Source organism: Callithrix jacchus, chromosome 8, assembly GCF_049354715.1.
Source record: "Callithrix jacchus isolate 240 chromosome 8, calJac240_pri, whole genome shotgun sequence".
In the NCBI taxonomy this organism is placed as follows: Eukaryota; Metazoa; Chordata; class Mammalia; order Primates; family Cebidae; genus Callithrix; species Callithrix jacchus.
The window spans coordinates 21158833-21175741 of NC_133509.1; the positions used below are offsets into that span (position 1 = coordinate 21158833).

Below are 16909 nucleotides of genomic sequence, written 5' to 3' on the forward strand. Positions count from 1 at the left end.
GGCAGGTGGCCCACCCAGGTAACTGAGAAAAGGCAGCATCTCAAGGACGCCTTCCCTTGGTTGTCTCCTCACCCCAAGGCTTTGGGCAGCCAACATCCTAGCCTGCTCTTCTCACAGTCATTCTCTCCTCCAGAAGTTCTCTCAGTCCCTTCCAGCCCGGCACAGATTTCTAACCCTGAGGGCTATGAATGCTGAGTTCGCTCTGCCGCAGAAGTCCTAGACAACTTCTTACCCTCCCTGTGCTCCGGGTCCTGCGTAGCACGTTGGATTTGTTTAGAAGGCAACCAGACCTTATTCTGGGAGGGTCTTTGGAAATTCACAAGCATGTCTGGTGCCGGCATCCAGGTCCAGCCCAGTCCCCTTTGCCTGCCTATAACAGGCTCGACAGCTGGGCCTTAGACTTGCATCCAAGGTAGCATGACTGAGCTTCTGCGGCCGCTCGAGTCTCACCTCCTGCCAGCCCCTCCTCCCCCCACATGTCCTGACTGTCTGCACCCCCACAGTGTGCCAGGCTGCTGTGCACCTCCACACCTGTGCTCCTGCTGTTCCCTGTGCTGGAACTGTGTCCCCTCCTGATGCCTGTATCACCTGACAAACTCCTACTCATCCTTCAAAACCCACCTCCAGCTCTGACATGCCCTCCAGTACACCCCTGCCTACACCCCGGGGTGAGGAGGGGGCTGTCTGAGGGGCTCCCCCGCTGCTGCATTTGCCATCCTGATTTATCATGCCATGCTGCCTGCTGTCACATTGACCAGAATACAGGCTCCTTGGAGACAGAGACCCCCAAGCCTTTGTCACATCTGTGTCTCCAGTGCCCAGCACAGGACCTGGCCAAGTGGGCCTGCCAAAGAGTGTCTCCTGAACTGGAAGGACCTCAGTCCCTGGCCTGGGTGGGGGAAAGGCAGGGCTCACTTGTCCCCTATAGATAGGAGAAGACACTCTTCTTGCCACCCTAGCTGCCCACTAATAGGATCATGGCGACCTCAAGGCAGACAGTGGATTCAGTTAGGACCAAATGCAAACGCACGCCATGGGGGTGGAGGGCACAGAGGAGGGGGCTTTAACCAAGCTCCCTGCCCACCCTCCCCCTGCCAAGCCCCCTGGTCTGGACCCATCCCAGAGCCCCTCTGTGGGCATCACTGGCATCATGGTGAGTCTTTCCTGCAGACAGCTCCAAGCTGTGGTGGAGCACCTGGGCTGGGGATTTGGGGTGGGGGAGGTACAGTTCCCAGGCTCCGCGTGTATTTCAGGCCCAGCGGCATTCCTGCCAGGAGAGAGTTTTAGAAATGGAAATGGAGGGCTCTGTCTCCTCAGCACAGGTCCCCCCTCTAGGGGCTGGCATCTCTGGCTTCAGGAAGCCCATGTGCAAGGCACAGAACCCCAGGTGCCCATGGGCCTCCTAGGCTGTGGCAGAGGCCCACAGCTAGGCAGGGCCCACAGCAGTCTGTCAGCATGCCAAAGCAACGGCAAAAATCACCTCAGCCCCAGGAGCCTCCCCTCCCCAGCCCTAGCCCCAGCCTCCCCACCCTCATGTGTCTGATGCAGTCAGTCGTCTTATCCCGGGGAGTGAGGGCATTCAGGACAGCCTCAGAACCTATGAGCCAGACCTGGAGCCTGCAGGGCTTGGGGGAGCAGAGCAGCCATGGGGTTCCAGGAGATGGGGTGTGGGCTCAATGGAGGCCATTGCAGGGGACCGGGAAGGCATCTGCACCTTCAGGCTAGGCCAGCTTCAAACTCGGGCAGGGGAAGGCCACTCCTGCCAGCAGCTGAGCCTGGCTATCAACATCCTGTGTGCCCCACCCTGAGTTCAGCTGAGTCTCTGGCCCAGCAGTGGGGAGACGCCAGCCCTGGTGAGAGATAAAGCATGAGTACTGCTCTTGTGGACTCCAAGGCCAGCTGAGGACAGGAGAGCCAGCCCCAGGGTTCGGGGTGGTGGTTACGACCCTGGAACTGGCCGGCACGGTGGCTCATGCCTATAATCTCAGCACTTTAGGAGGCCGAGGCAGGCGGATCACTTAGGCCGGGAGTTCAAGACCAGCCTGACCAACATGGAGAAATCCTATCTCTACTAAAAATACAAAATTAGCTGTGTGTGGTGGCACATGCCTGTAATCCCAGTTACTCTGGAGGATGAGGCAGGAGAATCGCTTGAACTCAGGAGACAGAGGTTGCAGTGAGCAGAGATCATGCCACTGTACTCCAGCCTGGGCAACAAGAGTGAAACTCCATCTCAAAAAAAAAAAAAAGATTTTGGAACCAGCTCACCCATTCCAGCAACCTCCCTAGCCTCCTCGTGCCTCACTACCCTCCTCTGTGGAATGGAGCTACTTCATAGGTGACCCGAGGTGAAGTTAGACCGATCTATTTAAGGCAGTTAGAACAGTGCCCAGCCTGTGGTGAGCTCTTGTTACTTGCCTGGTTCCAGCTCTAGAAATTCAGAAAGGCGGGAAAGGCTTTTGTTAGGAGGTGGCTTTGCAGAACGGATCAGCAGAGACAGGGGGAAGGCAGCCCCATCCTGTAGGTGGGGGCACCGCGTGAGCAAAGGCACAGAGGCCAGATGCACCCAACTGGTTTGTTCCCCCAGAGGTTCTGAGGCTGCAGGAAGTGGCTGGTACTTGAGTGACTGGTCCATGGGGAGCTGCACTATTAAGTGTGGAGGGGGAGGGGGACAGGAGCAGGACCACGGGGACCTTGACTGCCAAGCTGGCTGAAGGAAGTGTGGATAAAGCCCCGGTGCCACCAGGCATCTTGGTACTGGCCTCCCTCCCCACCCCAGCCTGGTGCTTGCCCTGTTTCCTGGGATCCCCTGAAGGAGGACATCCCCTAGCCCCACAAAGAGCCCTACCTAGCCTCAGAATATATAAGCCAGACCTGGAGCCTGCAGAGGTGGGGGGAGCAGAGCAGCTGTGGGGCTCCAGGAGATGGGGTGTGGGCTCAGTGGAGGCCGTTTCAGGGGACCAGGGAGGCATCTGCACTTTCTGACTAGGCCAGCTTCAAACTCGGGCAGCGGGGGAGTTTGAAGCTTAGTAATTAGACAATTCAGATAGTAATTGTCTTCTGTGTTTCACCCAGTGATAAGGAGTGGGGAAGGGACAGGAGGTGGGGCCCTCTAGCACCCATTTTATAGATGAAATGCCTGAGGCCAGGCAGGAGACCCTGGGGCCCATCTGGTTTCAAGGGGCAGGCTCAAGCCCCTCAAGGGTTCGGCTCCCTTACCTCTCAGCAGCCCATACTTGTTCTGTGTCCGGCGATGGGTCCCTGAGGGTCTGCTGGGGCGTCCCTCCGGCCTCCCGCCAGAGCAGGGCTGGAAGACAGCCATGTCTAGGGCCCGGCTGAGCTCAGTGCCTGCGTCTGCATAGTGCATTATTGATGGGCTTCTAATTGTACGTTTCCCAAAGTCTACAGGCCTTTGATGAAAAATTCATGGCACGCCCGAGGATGGGAGCGGACTCAATCGATTGGTGCACAGCAGGCAGGGGAGGACAGGGCCCCTCGCAGGGAGGGGTGGTGAAGCCTGGTCTGGGAGGCTTCTTGCCCCAGGATCTTTGGGATAGTGGGGGGCACACACCCATTTCCCTGGTGGGGAGGCTGAGGGGCAGGAGCAGGAAGATCTAAGGCCCACATCTGGGTGCCAGCCAGTGGGTGACTGGTGCCATCCAGGGAGCATGATGACTCCACCACCAGCCTCCCTTTCATTTCCCTGGAGGGGTGCTAGACCCTCCATAGCCCCTCATAAGAGACACACAGAGAAGAGGGTAACGTTTCTGGAGCCACTCTTACGTGGCAGGCACTGTGCTTGGAGCTGTACGCTCGCAACCTCATTTAATCCCCAACAGCGATGAGGTGGGCACGTGATGCACTCCATTTTACAGAGGAGAAAACAGGCTCGGAGAGGTTAAGTGACCTGTCCAAAGTCACACAGCTGCTTAGTAACAGAGCCCACTGTCTTTCCACTTCACCAGGTCCACTCAAATAAGAACTAATAGGACTATGGGATTGTCTTGTACAACTCCCCTGCCTGTCCCTATTGTTCAGAGGAAGAGACTCCATTCAGAAAAAGAGGATTAAATGAAACGTGAGGCTTGCAGCACTGAGAGAGGCCAGAGGCCCCCACCCCGTGCAGAGTGCTGAGCTAGGCGCCCAGCAGTAAGGGTGGAGATCTTGAAACGGGTAGAGGTGCCTGTCTTGGCCTGTCTAGTCAGGGATTATTATGGTGCCCCCACTGAGGCCCCAAAGAATACTTTCATTCATTCATCCATCCATTCAACAAGTAAACAATATTTATGAAGTCCCAGTGCTGGTCAGCGTCTTGCTAGGTCCAGATGGAGTGCCCTGTCATGAAAGTCTTTGGGACCAAGCTTGTCTGGGACAGACAGGCTGAACCCAGTTCTGCTGGGGAAGGCAGGCAGGCCCTCCATGCCCAAGGAGGGTGTCTCTGCAACCCAGGCTGAAGCCGGTTCTCAGACGTTCTGCCTTCGTGACCAAGGCCGTTTCTAGGTGGCGGGCGGGCTTGTTTGGGTTTGTTTTTTCTTTGCTTCCCAGTGAGTTTCTTTCAAAAACATCCACCCATGTCTCCACTGAACTAAAAAGAAAGGAATGTGTCCAGAGCATCAGGAAAGCAGACAGGGGAAGTCCCCAGGGTCCAGGCGTGGGGCCGCCCCTAAGCCACACTGCAGCTTCGGGGGAGGAGAGAGAGCCCAGCCTGGGCTGCTGCAGTGTGTGTGGGGCTCCTGAGGGGACAAGGGGGAATCGGAGAGCAGAGAGAGCAAGCAGGAGTGGGAGGAGGAGACTCAGGGACAGAGGGTGGGGCTCAGTGGGAAAGGAGAGACAGGGTATGGGAGTAACCAGGAGGCAGAGAAAGCGGAGAAGAGATGGGGGAGTTGAAGGGGAAGGCAGGGACCAAGGTGTCACCAAGGGCAGGTGAGGAAGGAGGGGTACTGAGTCTGGGCCAGGGGAGTCAGAAGGCCCGAGTCCTGAAGGGCCCCACAGCTCTCCTAGGCCCTGCTGTCTCCCTACAGTTCTGTGGCCAAGGAGTGAACCTTGTGTGATTTCAGCTACCCCAGTCAGGCACCCCTCCTCCACCGGAACAAAAGGGAAGTGGCCCCACGGGCCTGCCTGCTTCCAACGCACTTGTTGTAGCAACAGTCCCTGGGGACCCATCCTGGGAAACAGGACCGCCAGCAGTAAAGATGGGGGAGCCAGGGCCCCCATGCCCTCCGGCTGCCACGGCTACCACAGGCCTTGGTGACAGCCTGCCTGTAAGTCGCCCCCACAGCCCCTGGTTCTGGGAGGATGGGTTGGCTCCCTAGCAGCAGGTGTGTTGGGGTGTGTTGCCCGGCAACCAGTAAAGGTTTCCCAGAGCCTCTATAAGTGGAAGGCAGGGCAGAGGGGACCAGGGCATTGGCCCTTAGATGCCCATGGTCACAGGATTCTTTTGCAGGGCCCCCAGCTCCAGCCTAGGCCACCTGAGCCCACACAGTCACCCAGAGAGGGAGGAGAGAAGGGCTTTTGGGAAAATCTTTTAAAGTGACCATTGTCTCCTGCTAGCCCGGGGCCTACCTCTGGCGTCTTGGAGGTCCAGCCCCGGATCCTAGAAAGTGGCTGAGCCTGGGCTAGCCTGGGAAGGCTTGCTGGTAGTGCATGTGCAGTGCAGAGCTGCGAAGAAGAGTGGGTGTGGCAGATGGGGCATGCAGTGGAAGCAGCAGCCCAGGCCAGGGGGCTGGGGCCGCCCTGGTGAGTGCTAACCTTTCTGGTTTGGGCCCCAGTTGCCAAAACATTTCTTCTTCCCCTATGGCTAGAATCCTAGAGGACAACCCCAGCGAGGATCATTCCCCGCGGGGTGCAGATGAGCAGGCACAGAGTGGGCAAGGGCCTCGCTTCGGGTCATTCAACAGCTGTGGACGGAGGCTGGATTAGAACTCAAGGTTCTGGGTTCCAGCCAGGGCCCTTCCCCCTCCCCACACTGAGGCAGCCAAGCTCTAACCAGGAAGGATTCTGGCAGGAGGTGACCAGTGGGGAAGGGTTCTTTGTGGAAGAGTGAGCAGGACCTGTGAGACCAGGGCTGGGGTCTGCCTCTCACCACCCCCTGAATGCCCAGCCCTGTACTTCCCTGGGCTGAAAGCAAGGGCTGGCCCCAGTCTGACGTCAGCAGAGGCTGGACTCTGGCCCAATACCCAAGGAGTAGAGATTGATGGCCTGTCTTGGTTAGCCTGGGGGTCTTCCTGGAGGAGGAGGGCCCAGAATGGAGCCTGGAGGGTCTGGTAGGGTTCAGGAAAGCCTGGGAGGGGAAGCCAGCATCTTCCAGGAAGCCCCGCCCCCACCCCAGCTTAGCCAGGCTCCATTGTTCCAGCCAAGCCCAATTAGCACCCCGCTCCTGCAAGGGCCAATTAGACAGGGGCTGAGGTCAGCTGCCCACAGAGGCCCTGCCACCCCTCCAAGCTTCCCCAAGCCAAGCACAAAAGCTTTCCAGGCACTGTCTCTGCTGCAGCAGGAAGTGAAAGAAAGAACAGAAGAAAAGGAAAATTCACTCCTTTTGTTTCTTTGCCATAACCTTAGCCTGAACAAAGAAGCAACTGCCTCCCCTCCCCAGGAGGGCAGCTTCCGTGGAGCAGGGAATCTGTTTTAAACAGCAATTCGCACAGATTTGTTGTGGTTGGGAGGCCCAGATGACATTCGAGGGAAACCAGGAGCAGAGACCTGGGTGAGCAGGGTCCTGGTTCTAGAACCTTCCATGACTCCCCACTGCCCTCTGTTCAGAAGCAGAGCTCCCAGGCCTGGCTGACGCAAACAGGTGAGCCCGCTTCAGCTCTCTAGCCAGACAGACCTGGGTACTTTACTGCCACCAAAGAGCCCAGCCCACGTGGGCCTCCACACCTTCCCTCGGTGGTCCCCACCTCTCAAATCCCACCCAATCCAGTCAAATGTCACCTGCACCTCAGAGGCCCAGCTCTACCCTCCCCTGCAGGATCCCCTCCCCAACCCCATCCCTGGCCTTGACTTGCAAGGCCTCCCTCCCACTGGGAACTCTCTGAGTGCAGGGGTCTCCCCACCCCCAACAGAGCTGAGCTTACAGGTGCAAACAGCAGCTGCCAGGCCCTGCTGGGGAGCAGGTGGAAGGAAGATGTATGCCAAACAGAGCCCAGAAGGGGGCTTGGGAAGCTGGGGCCACCCTGGAGTGGTGGCAGATGAAGAAGGGGACCCACAGTGCCACTGCCTCCTCCAGGCTCACACCCACAGTGCAATGCTAACCCCATCACACAGACCACTCTGCCCCCACCTCCCTAACCCTGCCCTCTGTGTCTCAGGAGCTCAGCCTCTCCTGCTGTGCAATGCCCTGGCCTCCTCGATATCCCCCACCCCCACACCCCCACCCCACCCCCCCACACCCCCCCACCCCCCACCCCCGGCCCAGTCAATGAGGCTCTCAGTCCTCCCTTGCCTGCCCTCTGGTGGTGATGAGGTTCCAAAGTGAATGGAGGGAAAGAAAGAGGCTTTTCTCCTGGCTGGCGGGTTCTATTGTCCTTCAGTGGGCGGGAAGGGAGCTTGGCTGGGTGGGTAGTGGCAAAGAACTGAGAGGCCAGGGACCCAGTGGCATTGGCCTGTGTGCTTCTAGGAGTAAGGGGACTTCTTAGCCATGGTGAGCCCCAACCCCTGGGAAAACACTAGTCTCTTTCAGCAGATTTGCAGACACAGCCTCCATCCTCCCCGACTCATCCCTGAGACAGCTCCTCAGAACTGGGCCCTTGCTCCCTGGTCTCTGGAACTGGAGGAGGCCAGCACCAATTTGCAAGTTGAATTTTCCACTGTATTTTAAAGAAATGTGGTTATTTACCTTTAATTGTTAATTAATTAATTTTTGAGATGGAGTCTTGCTCTGTTGCCCAGGCTGGAGTGCAGTGGCACGATCTTGGCTCACTGCAAACTCTGCCCTTCTGCCTCCCCAGTTCAAGCGATTCTCCCACCTCATCCTCCCAAGTAGCTGGGACTACAGGCACCCACCACCATGCCCAGCTAATTTTTGCATTAGTAGAGACAGGGTTTCACCATGTTGGCCAGGCTGGTCTTGAACACCTGACCTCAGGTGATCTGCCTGTCTTGGCCTCCCAAAGTGCTGGGATTACAGGCGTGAGCCATCAGGCCCAGCCTAATTTTTGTATTTTTAGCACAGAGAGGGTTTCATCATGTTAGCCAGGCTGGTCTTGAAGTCCTGACCTCAAGTGATCCACTGGCCTCAGCTCCCGAAGTGCTGGGATTACAGGCATGAGCCACCACACTCAGCCAAGAAATGTGGTTAATTCCCTTTAAAAGTATTAGAAAATTTAGATTAGCCAAGAGAGGCCTCTCTGACATTCCAAGGAGACCTGCGGGAGTTCTGTTCTGGCAAATGATGGCAAATCTGGCAGGAGCAGGGTCTGGGTCAAAGGATTTGCCCAAGTAAGTCAGGGAGGCAGGAAGTCTCTTCTCTACCATCAAGGTCTTCGGGAGCTGAAGGAGGAGCATGTGGGTGGCCCTTAGCAGATGGGGAGTGCCAGGCTGATGTGGGCCAGGGGCGGCTTCTGGGCAGAGGCAGGGAAGGCTTTGAAGACAGAAAGGGGCCCAGGAGGCTGGGTCCATGGGTGGAGTGGCGAGGGCTAAATTCTGAAAGGGGGTCTAGCTGTGCTGGGAGAGATGGAAATTCAAAGCTGGAAATTTACCATGAGGGCCAATGGGAGTCATTGGAGGTGTCTGGAGCCAGGGAGGATGTTACAGTTACCTACAGCGACAGCAAACGACCCTGAAATGCTATCGTTTAAAACGCAATGTTTTATTAACACACCTCATAGCTCTGCGGGTCAGGAACTCAGCCACAGCACAGCAGGTCTGAGTCCTCTGCTGGGACGACCTACCGGCAAGGGCAGGAGCAGCTGGGGCTGGGCAGGCCTCCATCTCCTATACACTTAGTTTGGGCTTCCTCACAGCCTCAAGGCAGCAAGAAATTAGCAACTTTCAGGGAAGAATTGAAGTTACTGCAAGATGGGTCTCATCCCCAGTCCCTGTCCCCACCACTCAGCCCCAGCACTGGAGCTGGCCCAGGAGAGAGGCCCTAGCCTAGGTTCAGAATTCACTGAGTGCCTTCGGGCAAATCTCTGCACCTCTCTGGCCCCAATATCAGAACTTCTGAGATGGAGATTCCAGGGCTAGATGTCTTGGAAGGCTGGCCGGACTGCCCGGAGGAAAGGTATGTGCTCCTGGAATTGGGGAGCAAGACAGCCCCAACAAACCTTCCCCACAATGTGAGTCTCCAGCGCTCAGGCTGGCCTCATCCCACCACAGGGTGAAGCTGCACGTCTGTGGGAGGCTGCTGCCCTCTGCCGGCTGCAAAGGCAAACCACGTGCAGGTGGCAGGGGCCTGCCAGAGATGGAACCTGGGGGTCCAGGGAACCTGAGATTGGGTGGCTGCCCAGGGAAGAGGACAAAGGAGAGGGTGTGTGCCTGGTCCAGCAGACACATCCTCTGCACCGACTCCAACACTAGTCAGACTGCCACCCACACTGCCTCAGACCCAGCAACCTGTCTCAGGCCTCCTTCCCTGGGAGAGTGAAGCCCCTCCCCACTCCTACCCCTGCTCCAACCCAGGCCTCCCCTATGCACCCCTCCCTCTTACCTTCGAATTCTCCAGGAAATCCTCTCTCTCCACCCATGCCTCTCCTTGATCCTGTGTTCCGAGCTACCTTTGACCCTTCTCAACCTCACTGTCCCCTCAGGCCTGACCAAGGTCACCTCCTCCAGGCCACACCTAGAGGCTCCCTCTGTAGATCTGGAAGCTGTTGAGTCTTCTCTCCTTTTTCCAAATATCTTTTAAACTGTGAAATGTAACCCATGTGAAAAATTGCATTGAACATATAGAATATCATTGTTATAAATTGTTATATAGCAAATGTCCATGAAACCACCCCCCAGGATAGAAACAGCATCGTCAAGCATCCTCACGCCTCCATGCCCCTCCCCGCCACATCCCTCCTCCCGTGAATGTGATCACTCTGCCAGCTTTCTGTCCTCGCTTTGCTTCTTTATTTTCATTTATTTATTTATTTATTTATTTATTTATTTATTTATTTATTTATTTATTTTGAGACAAAGTCTCGCTCTGTTGCCCAAACTGGAATGCAGTGGCATGATCTCCACTCACTGCAACCTCTGACTCCCAGGTTCAAGTGACTCTCAGGCCTCAGCCTCCCAAGTAGCTGGGATTACAGGCACGCACCACCACACCCGGCTAATTTTTGGGTTTTTGGGTAGAAACAGGGTTTCATCACGTTGGCCAGGCTGGTCTCAAACTTCTGACCTCAAGTGAGCTGCCCGCTCCGGCCTCCCAAAGTGCTAGGATTAAAGGTGTGAGACACGGCGCCTGGCCTGCTTTGCTTCTTTATACTGTCGCTACCTGAGCATGCCTCTGGAATCACTGTGGCCTGATTTTTCTATTTTTACCTTCATAGAGAGGGCACGATGACACATGCATTGCTTTGCACGTGGTTCTGCTCGCCTTGAGGTATGTGAGGCTCGCCCCCATTATCGTTTCTTCTCATTGCTCTGAAGTAGCCAGCTGTATGAGTTTCCACCTGCCCCCATCTCTGCCCCATAATTCTTCACTCGCCAACCAGCTCTTTGATGTTTACATGAAGGTGAGTTTTGCTTTGTGTCCCATTCAGACCATCTCTAGCAGCAGGTTCACCTGCATCACCCAAGCCTCAAGACTCAAGCGGAAGGTGGTCGCCCCTCCTTTCGGAGCCCTCTGCAGCCTTGGCCTTGCCAGCCTGCTCTCGCTGCTATTCCTCCTACCGCTCTGGCAATGGCCCTAGTCTGGAGAACCTGCCTCCTACCACCCCTTGGCCTTGAACCCCCTTCTCACTCCACACTGCCCAGACTCTGAACATCTGCTCCCTTCCCAAGGCTCCAGTGGAACCAGGCCTGTCCTGCCACCCACTCTGTCTCCCGCCAGGGTTCACTCCAGGCTAGATCACCATCAGCTACTGCTAGCCACCTGACCTGAGGTCCTACAGGTACCTGACCCCTAACACCATACCCTAACACCCCCAGCTCCCCCTCCTTCCGACTCCAGACCTGCACCGCCTCTACCCAAAGACCCCAGGCTCCTCCTCTCCTCCTCCCCCACCTCCCCCACCTCCCCCTCCTCCGCCATTCCTCCTTCCCACTCCAGGCATGCACCTCCACCAAAAGGTCCCAGCCAGTCTCCTCCCAATCCTCCCCCCCACCTTCTCCTCCTCCCCACTGCAGGCATGCACCTCTTCCACCCGAAGACACCAAGCTACCCTCCTCATCCCCGACCCTCTTCTTCCTTGCTCACTTCACTCTGCCATGCTGAGTCCTCCTTGGTCTGCCTCCAGCAAGGGTCCCGTTGGGTCTCACCTGGCTCCCTGTTCTGGGCCTCTGTTCATTTCCCCATCCATCTTGAGCAGCAAGAGTGGTCTTGCCACAAGCCCCCTCCAGCTTAGGCAATTCAAACCCAGGGCCACCTCACATTTCCCACCTGGGCAGGCTCTGAGAGCTGGGTCTCGGTTGGGAAAAGGGCAGTGGGCACTAGGGTCAGGCACAATGGCTTTGGAGTCAGCCCTTCTAGAGGAGGCTCAGCCCAGAGACATTACAGGGAAGCGGCTGGTGCCTGCCCCTCCCCCAGCAGACTGGCAAGTGGGGAGGGGCTGGAGGGAAGGGATTGGAGGAGGGGAGGCAGCAAGACCGCAACAGGAATCTGGGCCATGGTGTCTTTTGTGTTCTCAAGGCTGGGCTGTGATACAGAGCATGGCTCCAGGCTGTGGGGAGGGTCAGGGCTGCCCATCTTCAGGCAGTAACCTCTCAGCCCAGCTGAGCTGCCCAAGGTCCCTGCTGTGCAGGTGGGGGAAGCTGAGGAGGGAATACATGTCCTTCAGGTTTCCACAGATGTAGAGCACTGGGAGAGGACAGAGACTGAGCGGTAAGCCAGGGCCGGGCCCTCACTCTCAGAGCAGCTAGGCTGGATGGAGGAGGGGGATAGGCATCTGTGGAGGCCTATAGGACTAGTGTCCCAGGAGTGGAGTCCAACAGGGACCCTCTGGTGGAGGCAGAGACAAAGCTACGCTCTCCCTCCATCTCCTTCTTTACTCTGGGCCCCAGCTTTCTTTGTCTGTCAAGGCAGATTGTTAATAACGGAGCTCTGGGTCAGGTGCAGTGGATCATGCCTGTAATCCCAGCACTTCGGTAAGCTGAGGCAGGCAGATCACCTGAGGTCAGGAGTTCAAAACCAGCCTGACCAACATGGTGAAAACCCATCACTACTAAAAATACAAAAATTAGCTGGGCATTGTGGTGCACATCTGTAATCCCAGCTACTTGTGAGGCTGAGGCCAGAGAATGGCTTGAACCAGAAAGGTAGAGCTTGCAGTGAGCCGAGATCATGCCACTGCACTCCAGCCTGGGTAACGGAGTGAGACTCCATCACAAAACAAAAAAAATAACAGAGCTCTGCTCATGCCTCAAAACAGCTGAGTTGGAGAACAAGAAGGTCTTAGAAAGATGACCCTCTGAATGAGAAGAGGGGTTGATCAGACCCATGGGGTGGGCTGAGGAGCTGGCAGCCCCTTCCCCCAGGACTCCCTCCATGAGCACGCACACAGCCCAGTTACAGACAGGATCCTATTCATCTGCCACGTGCACGTTCCTTTCACAATAGAGCATGACCATCTCTGTGTGTCAGTACAATTAAATCTAGGTCATCCTTTGTGATCACAGCCTGTGGCCCAGAGACTGAGCACATCCTTGTAGAAGACCACCAGCTGTGCTGAAGCGAGCATCCCTGCACGTGTTTTCCTGGATGTGTGTGTGGCGTTTCTCTAGGAGATAACCCTGGAACCGAGAAACCCATTTGGATGCTGTTATAGTTGTCCAGGGAAGACGTGCTAAGAGCTCGAACCAGGCTGGACAAAGAAAGAAGGGGCCAAATTTCCTTTGCGAAAATATCATGTGCTTCCTCTGGTTGGTCCCCCATCAGTCACGGGCTGCCATAAATTGAAGATTTAGAGCACAGCAAAGGAGGCGCCTGGGAGCTCACGGGGCAGCAAGGAGGAAGAGGAACGGGTCTGACCTGTTGATTAAAGCAGGATAGAAGTGCGTGCGGAGGAGAACAGCAACCTCCAAATCATACCTGCCTGGGCCAGGGGCTTCATGCACCAACAGCCTCACAGCAATGCCAGGCATCTCTGTACGAGGACTCAGGCTCAGAAAGGTGAAGGGGCCTGGCTGAGCTCACACTGCATGTGAGTGGCCAAGCTGGCCTGCTGATCTGTGGCTGACTGCAAAGCTGTGTGTGTGTGTGTGTGTGTGTGTGTGTGGTCTCTAGACAGAGTCTCTCCGTTAACAATGCTGTCTGAGGACACCAGATGGGCGGATCTGGAGGAGCCAAGACCTGGAATTCTACAGGGGCAGGTGCTGGGGAGAGGGACCTGGCACTGGTGCAATTAGAAGGAGCCTAGCCAGGAGGCTGGACAGGGGCAGGTGACAAGTGGTGTCTGGTGGGCCCCTGCTGCCAGGGGACCCCTGCTCCAGAAACCACAACCTGCCATGCAGCAGGTGGGAGGCAGTGGCTGAGAAGGCGGGCCATCTCTGCAGTCAGCATGAGGCCCAGGTGGGAGCTGGAGGCAGAGCTCTGCTTCCTGGAGGCCTGAGCACCCACCCATTTGTACACAGCCTCCCACAGCTTCAGGAAGTCCACAAGCCCCCAGGGCTTAGCAAACTCCTGAGCAAACTCACTTCCCCATGCACATTTCCTCCCCCATCCCAGCTCCCTCCGGCTGCTCCTCCATCCAGACCCTTCTGGCTTCACATTTGGGACCTCCTTTTCTATTTTGTGTGGTTCAGATTTAAGAAACTGCCTTTGGCTGGGCGCAGTGGCTCAAGCCCATAATCCCAGCACTTTGGGAGGCCAAGGCAGGGGGATCACCTGAGGTCAGGAGTTCGAGACCAGCCTGGCCAACTTGGTGAAACCCCATCTCTACTAAAAATACAAAAATTAGCCAGGCATGATTGCAGGTGCCTGCAATCCCAGCTACTCAGTAGGCTGAGGCAGAGAATTGCTTGAATCCGGGAGGCGAAGGCTGTGGTGAACTGAGATCGCGCAGCTACACTCCAGCCTGTGTAACAGAGCAAGACTCTGTCTCAAAAAAAAACAAAAACAAAAACAAAAAAAAGCAAGAAAGAAACTCCCTTTATGAAACCTTTCATAAATAACAGTAGGGAATTTCTGATTATCACACAAATGCATATAAATATAGCCTATTAATTTTCCTATATATTTATACACAGGCAGGCATGAATTTTTCTCTCATTTGGGGATTGCACTGATAATTCTTGTTTGTAGCCTGCTTTTATCACTTCTCAACATATTGTGAAGCGTCCACGTCTGGAGTTCTCATGGCAGGATGGCACAGCTCTTCAGAACACAGGCTCGAGCCCCTGCAGGCCTGGATTTCACACCCTGGCTCTATCACTCATCACTTTTGTAACTGAGCAAGTGACTCAAGCCCTCTCTGCGCCCTGGTTTCCGCATTGGTAGAACGGGGATAATAGTGTCTATCCTCGAAGGGCTGATGAGAGGACTGACTGAGGGAGGGCACATAAAATGCTTAGAAGAAAGCCTGGAATACAGCGAATGCTCAGTCAGCATCAGACCTCAGGACTGCTGCTATTCCTGACCTCATGGCTGACTCCAGTCCCCCTGTCCCCACCTGATACCCCACATCCTGGAGCTGGATCCCAGCCTCCACCCTGAGTTCTAGCCTGGGTCTTCTGGGGCGACCTTGGGTCATCTTCTGACTACTGGGCTGGTTGGGGAGCTGGCACCCAGTCGCCTTCCAAGTGGCATCAGTGGGATTTCTGAGAGGTTTTTCCCTGGCTTATCAGTGACATGAGAAATGAGAGGAATTAGAAGGGTGGGGATGGAGGGCTGGGCACGGTGGCTCACGCTTGTAATCCCAGCACTTTGGGAGGCTGGGATCCACTGAGGATGGTGGATCATGAGGCCAGGAGTTCGAGACCAGCCTAGCCAACATGATGAAACCCTATTTCTACTAAAAATACAAAAAATTAGCTGGATGTGATGGCAAGTGCCTGTAATCACAGCTACTCAGGAGGCTGAGGCAGGAGAATTGCTTGAACAGGGGACAGAGGAGGTTGCAGTGAGCCGAGACTGTGCCACTGCACTCCACCCTGGGTGACAGAGCAAGAATCTCAATAAATAAATAAATAAGAAGGTGAGGAGGGAGGGGGGAAAAGGTGAAGAAACGGCTATGATTGAGCCGGATCTGGCAAACCTGGCCCTGGATCTTCTCAAGTCTCCATTGCCCACAGGCCTCCTCCCCTGTGTCCACACCTGGGGTTTCCCCCTGTGTTGGTATCACGGGACATGATATGCCCCCCCCCAGAGAGAACATTAATGTGGCTGCCCTCACATGGCCAGGATGGGTGAGGATCAAGTGATAACCACCCCTCCAGGGAGTTGCTAAGACTTAGGGCCATGGTGTGGGGCTCCTCCTGTTCACTGGCCTTGGTGGAGACCTGCTGACTTTCAAGTGTGGGTGTGGACATGGGACCAGGGTTGCTATGGGGCAGTGGGCTCAGCTCTGGGCTCTGGGATCCACAGGATACGAACTACTACCGGCGGGCCATGCAGAAGATGGCAGAGGACATCCTGTCACTGCGGAGACAGGCCAGCATCCTGGAAAGAGAGAACCGAATACTGAGGAGCCACCTGGCCCGGCAGGAGGAGGAAGATGGGCAGGGAAAAGCCAGTGAGGCCTGGCACACAGGTGAGGGTGTGCAGGCCACCATGGGCACCAGGGCATCTGCCTGGGCGCAGACTCCAGGTAGTGCAACAGGGAGGTGGGGAGCTTTTCCCAGACACACATGCTACTGGACTCTGGTGAATAGGAACCCCATGCCCACAGACACTCACACAGCCCCTGCCTAGCTGGGTCCTCTCAGGGATGGCAAATGGAGAATCCAGTCCTGTCCCAAGCCCTGGGCCCGAGGACTATGTGCCTTCCCACTACTGACCAGGCGGATTCGAGCTGAGAGAGGCTCCTTCCTCCCTGAGCTGGCTCACCTACTCACCCAACAGTGTCCGTGAAGCAGAAACTGCTGCTGAGTGAGCTGGATGTGAAGAAACTGAGGGACAGGGTGCAGCATTTGCAGAATGAGCTGATTCGAGTGAGCCGGGGCTTGTGGGGGGCAGAGGGGAGGGAGCTATGGTGGGGGCATCGGGATGAGAAGAGTCTGGGAGGAGAAGGGAAAACAGGCACACAGGGAATGGAGGCACAGAAGAGAGGGGGACCAGCCCAGTGGAGGACTTAGCAGAGGGGCCAAGGTGGGCTCCCAGGCACCCATTCTCTCCCCTTCCCTCCTCCCCCATCTCACAGAAGAATGATCAAGAGAAGGAGCTGCTCCACCTGTATCAGGCTCAGCAGCCACAGGCCGCACTGCTGAAGCAGTACCAGGGCAAGCTACAGAAGATGAAGGCGCTGGAGGAGACGGTGCGGCACCAGGAGAAGGCAAGTGCCAGAGGGGCTATCCCTGAGGCCCACCGATGTCAGCAGGGTAGGGAGCCCCTGGGCCAGCCCAGCCTCTGCTCTGCCCTTCAGGTGATCGAGAAGATGGAGCAGGTGCTGGAAGACAGGCTTCGGGACAGGAGCAAGCCCCCACCTCCAAACAGGCGGCCAGGAAAGCCTGACACAGGTGGGTCCATACCCTGATGTGATCAGCTCCCCGGCTTCTGCCCCACCCCTGGAGGCTTTGCTTTCCTGAAGCCTTTCAGCTTCAGGAGAATCTGCAAAAAGGGTCCCTGTACTCAGTTACATCTGTGGACCTGGGAGACCCAGGATTG

At 56.2% G+C, this 16909-nt stretch overlaps 1 protein-coding gene across 9 annotated transcripts in view; it reads left to right on the plus strand.

Moving 5' to 3' along the window:
- Positions 1-16909, plus strand: part of CCDC33 (coiled-coil domain containing 33) — a 122337-nt gene that overhangs the window by 100791 nt on the left and 4637 nt on the right. For all 9 annotated transcript variants that reach the window (XM_054239431.2, XM_054239423.2, XM_054239422.2 and 6 more), the window contains 4 exons: positions 15671-15836; positions 16148-16236; positions 16446-16577; positions 16668-16761. In XM_054239431.2, the coding sequence (XP_054095406.2) occupies positions 15671-15836; positions 16148-16236; positions 16446-16577; positions 16668-16761 (481 nt within the window). The remainder of the gene's footprint in view (positions 1-15670; positions 15837-16147; positions 16237-16445; positions 16578-16667; positions 16762-16909) is intronic.